This window comes from Gopherus evgoodei, unplaced genomic scaffold (assembly GCF_007399415.2).
Source record: "Gopherus evgoodei ecotype Sinaloan lineage unplaced genomic scaffold, rGopEvg1_v1.p scaffold_345_arrow_ctg1, whole genome shotgun sequence".
Lineage (NCBI taxonomy): Eukaryota > Metazoa > Chordata > Testudines > Testudinidae > Gopherus > Gopherus evgoodei.
The window spans coordinates 16019-24456 of record NW_022060011.1 but is presented as its reverse complement, the minus strand read 5'-3'; the positions used below and the strand labels follow the sequence as shown (position 1 = coordinate 24456).

Here is an 8438-nt window from a genome sequence, read left to right as displayed (position 1 = left end):
AACTCCAGTGGGGAAGCACCCAGGCACCTGCCCCCAACGTACCTGCAGGGCCGGGTATCCAGCGTCCTCATGCTGCCTCCTCAGCGCCTCCTCCCTGCAGGGGAGAAAGACAGGTGAGGCCTGCCCCCTGTGCCAGGTGAGGGGTCCCCATGTGCCCAGCCCCCCCCAGAGGGGCCAGGGGTCCCCGTGTGCCCAGCTCCCCCCAGAGGGGCTGCGTCCCAGGGCTGGGCGAGGGGTCCCCGTGTGCCCAGCCCCCTGCCCCAGAGGGGCCAGGGGTCCCCATGTGCCCAGCCCCCCCCAGAGGGGCTGCGTCCCAGGGCTGGGCGAGGGGTCCCTGTGTGCCCAGCCCCCTGCCCCAGAGGGGCCAGGGGTCCCCGTGTGCCCAGCTCCCCCCAGAGGGGCTGCGTCCCAGGGCTGGGCGAGGGGTCCCCGTGTGCCCAGCCCCCTGCCCCAGAGGGGCCAGGGGTCCCCGTGTGCCCAGCTCCCCCCAGAGGGGCTGCGTCCCAGGGCTGGGCAAGGCGTCCCCGCGTGCCCAGCCACTCACCCCTGCCCCAGAGGGGCTGTGTGTGATGAAGTGGGAAGCATCTTATTGTTTTCTCTGGAGTGTGTGCCTCAGTTTCCCCTGTGTGTTACTCAAGTGTTTGGGGGTGGGATGAGGGTGTGTGATCGTTGCAGTGCCCCCCATCGGGCAGGTGTGACTGCGACTGGCTGCCTGGGACAGAGAATGGCCGACGCTGTCACCTGGCAGGCGATGGCTGGGCCCTTCCTCTGCAAGGACCAGCCAGGGTGTCGGTGCTGAGCTGGTGACCTGGAGGCCCAGGAAGGTGACAAAGGACCAAGGAGGGGAACAGGGGGCCTGGGGCCAGGCAGCTGGAACTGGCAGGCTGCTGTTTGGGATTCAGAGGGGGCGTTTCAGGGGCACCAGGCCCGGGGTCCCTCCCGAGATGGACATTGCTGGTGCTAACGCCCTATCCTACGCTGGCTTCCTGTCGACTAATGACCCGTCTGTCACACACTGGCTGGGAGTCCCGGCTGGCTGCTGAGTGGGGGGCAGGGCCCCTCCGGCTGCCCCAGGGCCCCATCCAGGGGGACTCGCTGCAGGGAGCTTACGGGCTGAACGGGGGGCTGGGTGCTCAGGTCGGACCCAGGAAGCACCATAGCTGAGCTGGCTCCTTCCCCTGGACAGCGAGCCCTGAGGGGTGTCGGGCCCCCCTAGAGTCCTGGCCAGCGTCACACAGAGCAGTTCCAGAGACCAGGCCTGTGACTCCATCACAACTGGTGGCAGCGGTGGGATGTGCACCCTGTGGCTGGCTGGCTGGCTGCTGAGGGCATGTCACATAATGTGGGGGAGTCAGGGCCCTGCACCCCCCACTTCCTGCAATTCACCGGGACTCTCAGCCAGCCAGTAAAGCAGAAGGTTTATTTAGTCGACAGGAACACAGGCCAGGACAGGTCTTGCAGGCACAGACAACAGGATCCCTCAGTTAGGTCCATCTGGGGGGCCAGGGAGGCCAGAGCCCCGTCTGACCCCCCCTCCATTTCCCCAGCCAGCTCCAAACTGAAACTCTCCAGCCCCTCCTCTGCCTTTGTCCAGCTTCCAGGGCAGAAGGTGTCACCTGCCCCCCCTGGGGGGTCAGCTTACGTGCTGGCTGTCAAGTATCATCCCTCACTGAAGTCACCCCCCCGATATCCCACCACCATCCAGCACCAGTGCAGACAGTCCCAGTAAAACTCCCCTGCAACATCCCCATGTCAATCTGCCCCACTCCCTGCTCCATCACATCTCTCCCCCCTTCGAGACTGAACTGAGCGGGGTCACTCTGCCCAGTGACCTGGGGAAGTTCAGGGCCCCCTCTCCGGGACAACGCGTCCGCTGTCAGGTTGGCACTTCCCTTCACATGGACCACGTCCATGTCATAGTCCTGCAGGAGCAGGCTCCACCTCAGGAGCTTGGCGTTAGCCCCTCTCATCTGGTGCAGCCAGGTCAGGGGAGAGTGGTCGGTGTACACGGTGAAGTGTCGCCCAAAGAGATATGGCTCTAGCTTCTTAAGGGCCCACACCATGGCCAGGCATTCCTCCTCGATGGCCGCGTAGCTTTGTTCCTGGGGTAGCAGCTTCTTACTCAGGTACACGATGGGGTGTCTCTCCCCCTTTTCATCCTCCTGCATTAACACTGCCCCCAGTCCCGTGTCTGAGGCATCAGTGAACACCATAAAGGGTTTGTCCAAATCTGGGTTTGCCAGAATTGGGCCACTAACCAGAGCCTCCTTCAGCGCCCGGAAAGCCTCCTGGCACTGGTCAGTCCAGATCACCTTGTCTGGCTTCCCCTTCTTGCACAGCTCAGTGATGGGGCCGGCTATGGCACTAAAGTGGGGCACGAACCTTCGATAGTACCCCGCCATCCCAATAAAGGCCTGGACCTGCTTTTTGGTTTGGGGAGCAGGCCAGTCTCTGATCACCTCCACCTTGGCTGGTTCCGGCTTCAGGCAGCCGCTCCCCACCCGATGGCCCAGGTAAGATACTTCAGCCATCCCCACCTTGCACTTCTCAGCCTTTACTGTTAACCCAGCCTTTCGGAGTCGGTCCAGGACTTGTTTAACCTGGGACATGTGGTCCTCCCAGGTCTGGCTGAAGACGCAGATGTCGTCAATATACGCCACGGCAAAACTCTCCATCCCCCTCAGTAGCTGATCCACCAGGCGCTGGAAGGTGGCCGGTGCTCCCTTGAGGCCGAAGGGCAGGGTCAGAAACTCATAGAGCCCCAGAGGGGTGATAAAGGCCGATTTCAGCCTGGCATCTGCGTCCAGCGGCACTTGCCAGTAGCCTTTGGTAAGATCCATAGTGGTGAGGTACCGAGCACCTCCCAGCTTGTCTAGGAGCTCGTCAGGCCTGGGCATAGGGTAGGCATCAGATACGGTGATGGCATTGAGCTTTCGATAGTCCACACAGAACCGGATTGACCCATCCTTCTTGGGGACCAGCACCACTGGCGAGGCCCAAGGGCTGGAAGACGGCTGGATCACCCCCAAAGCCAGCATGTCCCTGACCTCTCTTTCTAGGATCCTGGGCAGTTTTCCCAGTGACCCGAAAAGGGGAGCATCTTATAGGGGGATGTGACCTGGTCTCCACCCGGTGGACAGTCAAATTAGTGCGTCCAGGCTGGTTGGAAAACAGCTGTCGGTACAGATGCAGCACCCCTCTGATCTCAGCGTGCTGGCCCGGGGTCAGCTGATCAGAGAGGGGAATCGCCTCCAGGGGGGAACCAGCTTTTGTCCCAGGGAATAGATCCACTACAGGATCTGTGATGAAGTGGGGGGTTTTCTTGGTTTTTCCGTGTTTTCCAGAGGGTTGCATGCAGGGGGGTGGGACTCAGCGTCCCCGGGTGTTACTGGTTTAACGAGGGGAGGGGAGAGGGACCTTCAGACCCCAGCTGATGGCCGGGAGGATGGAGACCCCAGGGACTGCTGACCTGGTGACCCGGAGACCCAGCTCAGGCATGGCAGCCGGTTCTGGCCAGTGGGGGACAATGGGCTGCGGGGAGAGGACCCCGGTGACCTGACCAGCCGGCTCCGGCCAGAGGGGCCAGAGTGGGGCTGAGAGGGGAGGAGACCCAGGCCTGCCTGTTTACGACCCTGTTTCCCTGGAGAGAAGCCAATGGACAGAGGGGGCTTGGGGCCGGGGATATCGGAGGCCCAGCTGGGAAGCAGGGGGGCTCAGGGCTGGAGAGGGGGAGCAGGCAGAGCCCCCCTGGCTGCAGGGGGACTGGGATGTGCTGGGCTGAGGGAGGCCAGGCCAGAGGCTGGAGAGTTTCCTGTGCTGGGTTCAACCCTCAATAAACCCTCCTGCGTTACGCTGGCTGAGAGTCGCTGGGGGCTAGCGAAGGGGGGTGGGAATTATCCCCTTTGGGGGTGAGGAGGCCCAGGGGGCCCAGAGCGAGGGGACTCCCTGGGGGGACCCACGGCAGAGACGGACGTGCTGCGGCTCAGAGAGGTGCGGCTCCAGGAGGTGGAGGGGCCTGACCCCGAGAGGGGACCCCCCGAGAAGGGCTGTCGCACTGAAAGGGACACCCCCCACGGACCCCATGGGGGCAGGAGTGGCCACGATCTGTGAGTCCGTGACATCATCTCCGGCCAACACCGCAGTCCTGCGGGGGGGGCGATCGCTCCGTGCTTGGAGCATTGGCCTGCTAAAGCCAGGGGGGTGAGGGGGCCACTCAGGGATCTGGGGCAAAAATCTGTCCGGGGATTGGTCCTGCCTTGAGAAGGGGGGTGCGCAGGGACCCCGGCTGGGACCCCGGGACGCCCCACTCCCCTCCTGCCTAGCGCCAGGGCTGGGACCCCTCACCCTGCACAGGGACCCCGGGACACCCCACTCCCCCCGGTCCCACAGCGCTGGGGCTGGGACCCCTCACCCTGCACAGGGACCCCAGCTGGGACCCCGGGACGCCCCACTCCCCTCCTGCCTAGCGCCAGGGCTGGGACCCCTCACCCTGCACAGGGACCCCGGCTGGGACCCCACTCCCCCCGGTCCCACAGCGCTGGGGCTGGGACCCCGGGACGCCCCACTCCCCTCCTGCCTAGCGCCGGGGCTGGGACCCCTCACCCTGCACAGGGACCCCGGGACACCCCACTCCCCCCGGTCCCGCAGCGCTGGGGCTGGGACCTCGGGACGCCCCCTTCCCCTCCCCCAGCACTGGGGCTGGGACCCCAGGATGCCCCATTCCCCTCCCCCCCCGCGTCGGGCCTGGGATCCCGGGACACTGGGGTCCCGGTGCTGGGTGAGGTGTCCCCGTGTGCCCAGCCCCCACCCCCTCTCATTACCCATAATGCTCTGGGTCTCTTTCCCCATATCCTCCTGTTGACACCCCCTTGCGGTGGTTGGGGGAGTCAGTCTCCCCGCTTTTCCCATGATCCTCTGCGCCTGGGTGTGCCTGGTCCCCGAAGAGGTAGGTGGAGAAGCTGGAGACGTAATCCTGGGGGGAGGCGCGAGGCTGAATGGGGCTGGCCCTGGGGGGGCAGAATGGCCCCCCTGAGAGACCCCCAACCCCTGCCATGCGCCTCCCCCTGTCTCCCCCCCTCTGCTCCCCACCACCCTGCCCGCCCCCACCTCCCTCCTGCCCTCATCCGCCCCAGCCCTGCCCCTCTGTCTGTCCCCCCTCCTCTGCTCCCCACCACCCTGCCCGCCCCCACCTCCCTCCTGCCCCCCATCCGCCCCAGCCCTGCCCCCATCTGTCCCCTCTACTCCCCACCACCCCGCTCGCCCCCACCTCCCTCCTGCCCCCCATCCGCCTCATCCCTGCCCCTCTGTCTCTCCCCCCTGCTCCCCACCACCCTGCCCACCCCCACCTCCCTCCTGCCCCCCATCCGCCTCATCCCTGCCCTCTGTCTGTCCCTCCCCCTCCTCTGCTCCCCACCACCCTGCCCACCCCCACCTCCCTCCTGCCCCCCATCTACCCCACCCTGTTCCTCCATCTGTCCCCCCTGCTCCCCACCACCCTGCCCGCCCCCACCTCCCTCCTGCCCCCCATCTACCCCACCCTGTTCCTCCATCTGTCCCCCCCCCTCTGGTCCCCACCACCCTGCCCACCCCTACCTCCCTCCTGCCCCCCATCTGCCCCACCCTGTTCCTCCATCTGTCCCCCCCCCCTCTGGTCCCCACCACCCTGCCCACCCCCACCTCCCTCCTGCCCCCCATCCACCCCACCCTGTTCCTCCATCTGTCCCCCCTCCTCTGCTGCCCACCACCCTGCCTGCCCCCACCTCCCTCCTGCCCCCCATCCGCCCCAGCCCTGCCCCTCTGTCTGTCCCCCCTGCTCCCCACCACCCTGCCCGCCCCCACCTCCCTCCTGCCCCCCATCCGCCCCACCCTGTTCCTCCATCTGTCCCCCCTCCTCTGCTGCCCACCACCCTGCCCGCCCCCACCTCCCTCCTGCCCCCCATCCGCCCCAGCCCTGCCCCTCTGTCTGTCCCCCCTCCTCTGCTGCCCACCACCCTGCCCGCCCCCACCTCCCTCCTGCCCCCCATCCGCCCCAGCCCTGCCCCTCTGTCTGTCCCCCCTGCTCCCCACCACCCTGCCCACCCCCACCTCCCTCCTGCCCCCCATCTGCCCCACCCTGTTCCTCCATCTGTCCCCCCTCCTCTGCTGCCCACCACCCTGCCCGCCCCCACCTCCCTCCTGCCCCCCATCCGCCCCAGCCCTGCCCCCATCTGTCCCCCTCCTCTGCTCCCCACCACCCCACTCGCCCCCACCTCCCTCCAGCCCCCCATCCGCCCCAGCCCTGCCCCCCGTCTGCCCCCCTCCTCTGGTCCCCACCACCCTGCCTGCCCCCACCTCCCTCCTGCCCCCCATTCGTGCCACTCCTACACCTCCGTCTGTCCCTCCCCCTCCTCTAGTCCCCACCACCCTGCCCGCCCCCCATCCGCCCCAGCCCTGCCCCTCCGTCTTTCCCTCCCCCTCCTCTGCTCCCCACCACCCTGCCCGCCCCCACCTCCCTCCTGCCTCCCATCCACCCCAGCCCTGCCCCCTGTCTGTCGCTCCCCCTCCTCTGGTCCGCAACCCCCTGCCCCCCATCCACCCCAGCCCTGCCCCCCGTCTGTCCCTCCTCCTCTGGTCCCCACCATCCTGCTCGCCCCCCATCCGCCCCAGCCCTGCCCCTCCATCTGTCCCTCCCCCTCCTCTGCTCCCCACCACCCTGCCCGCCCCACCTCCCTCCTGCCCCCCATCCACCCCAACCCCGCCTCCTGTCAGTCCCCCCCATCTCTGCTCCCCACCACCCCGCCTGCCCCCCGGCAGCCTCCACCACCAGCCCTGACACCCACAGTCTCGGAAGGGACCCTCGTGCCCTGTCCCCTGGGGGCTGGCTGGGGGGGGGACTCACCAGTGCCCCCCGCAGGACGCGGTGCAGCCCGGGCAGGTGTCGCTGGAGCAGCTCCATGGGGCCCAGAGCTGGGCAGGCGTGGGGAGCTGGGGGGCGGCTGCCGCTTCCCCTGCAGCCGGGGAGGGAAGTGATGTGCTAGGGACGGGGAACCACAGCCACTGCCCTGCACACCCCACCCCCCTATGCCCCCGCCCCTGGTTCCCTGCACCCCCCACTTCTCCGGGGCCCCCCGGATCCCTGTGCCCCCCCACCTCCCCCAGTTCCCTGCACACCCTGCCCGTCTATGCCCCCACCCCCTGAACCCCCCCATCTCCTCTACCCCCCCTCCGGCATCCCCCCAACTCCCTGTGCCCCCCCAATCCCTTGCACACCCCACAGTACTGACTCCCTCCGCCCCTGAACCTCCTGGCTCCCTGCACCCCCCTGGGCTACCTGCACCCCACCCTGGTACCCTGCCCCCCTGCAGTGACTCAGGCCCTGTTGCAAGAGCTGGGGGAGGATGGAGCTAGAGGAAACTGTGGGTTTGTGGCCAGGACAAGGGACAAGAGGAAAAACAAGAGCCCCCTTCCCCCCCAGTGTCCCCTCCCCCCCAGTCCCCCCTTCCGCCAGCCCCCTAATCCAGCATCCTCACCCCCTCAAACGCAGTGTGCTCTCCCCCTCAGCTCCCCCAACCCAGCTTCCCCTCCCCCTCAGCCCCCCTAACCTGGTGTCCCCTCCCCCCCAGCTCTCCCAAGTCAGCTTCCCCTCCCCCCAGCTCCCCTAATCCAGCAACCCCACCCCCCCAAACCCAACATCGCCCCCTCTCAGCTCCCCCAACCCAGCTCCCCCTCCCCCCAGCCCCCCTAACCTGGTGTCCCCCCCAACTCCCCCTGTGATGCAGTAGGGACTGTCTGTGTGGGGAGTGGGAGAGCAGGGGAGGACTTTAGGGGATGGACGATGCCAGGGCCTGTAACCTGAGCTAGGTAAGGGAGGGGAAAGGTCAACACCTTTGCCCGGGAAGGGGACAAAGGAAGGGAGCAGCAGGAGGGAAGCAGTTGGAGTTTGGGCTTGGGGCTGTGTGGGTGGAATTCAGGGTATCCTAGCTAGGATCCAAGCACCCTGAAAGCCCAGAAGGACTCGGTGGAGGGGTCCTGACTGTGCCTGCAAGCTCTGCTGTAACCTGTGTTCCTGTTGTCCAATAAACCTTCTGTTTTACTGGCTGGCTAAGAGTCACTGTGGGTCCCAGGAAGAGGGGTGCAGGGCCGGACTCCCCCACACTCCATGACACCCCCAACCCAGCTACAACCTCCTCTCAGCCCCCCCACCCCCCTACGCGGGGTCCCCTCCCCCCAGCCCAGCCCTGCAGCTCAGGGCCTCCCTCCCCCAGGCTCTGCCCCGGCTGGGACTGTGGGGCCAGCGGAGCTGCTGGGCTGGGCTGGGCCCAACTGGTTTATACTGGTTCCAGCTGGGCCGGGCTGGGTGTGACGGGTCCCTCTAGGGCCGCCTGGTCCGTACTGGGCTGTACGGCCCGCCCCTGCCGCCCGCTACTGGGCTGTACGGTAGTCATGGCAACTGCGGTGAG

General features: G+C 67.1%; 1 protein-coding gene across 1 annotated transcript; it reads right to left on the bottom strand.

The window, feature by feature from the left end:
• Window positions 1-19: 19 nt before the first annotated feature.
• On the bottom strand, window positions 20-7279 carry LOC115641275 (apolipoprotein B receptor-like; the record flags this gene model as incomplete). Its single annotated transcript, XM_030544320.1, has 4 exons — window positions 7263-7279; window positions 6878-6986; window positions 4821-4972; window positions 20-94 (listed from the first exon to the last, which is right to left on the bottom strand). Coding segments are annotated over exons 2-4 (284 nt in total), but the record flags the coding sequence as incomplete, so codon positions are not given.
• Between the last annotated feature and the right edge of the window lie 1159 nt (window positions 7280-8438).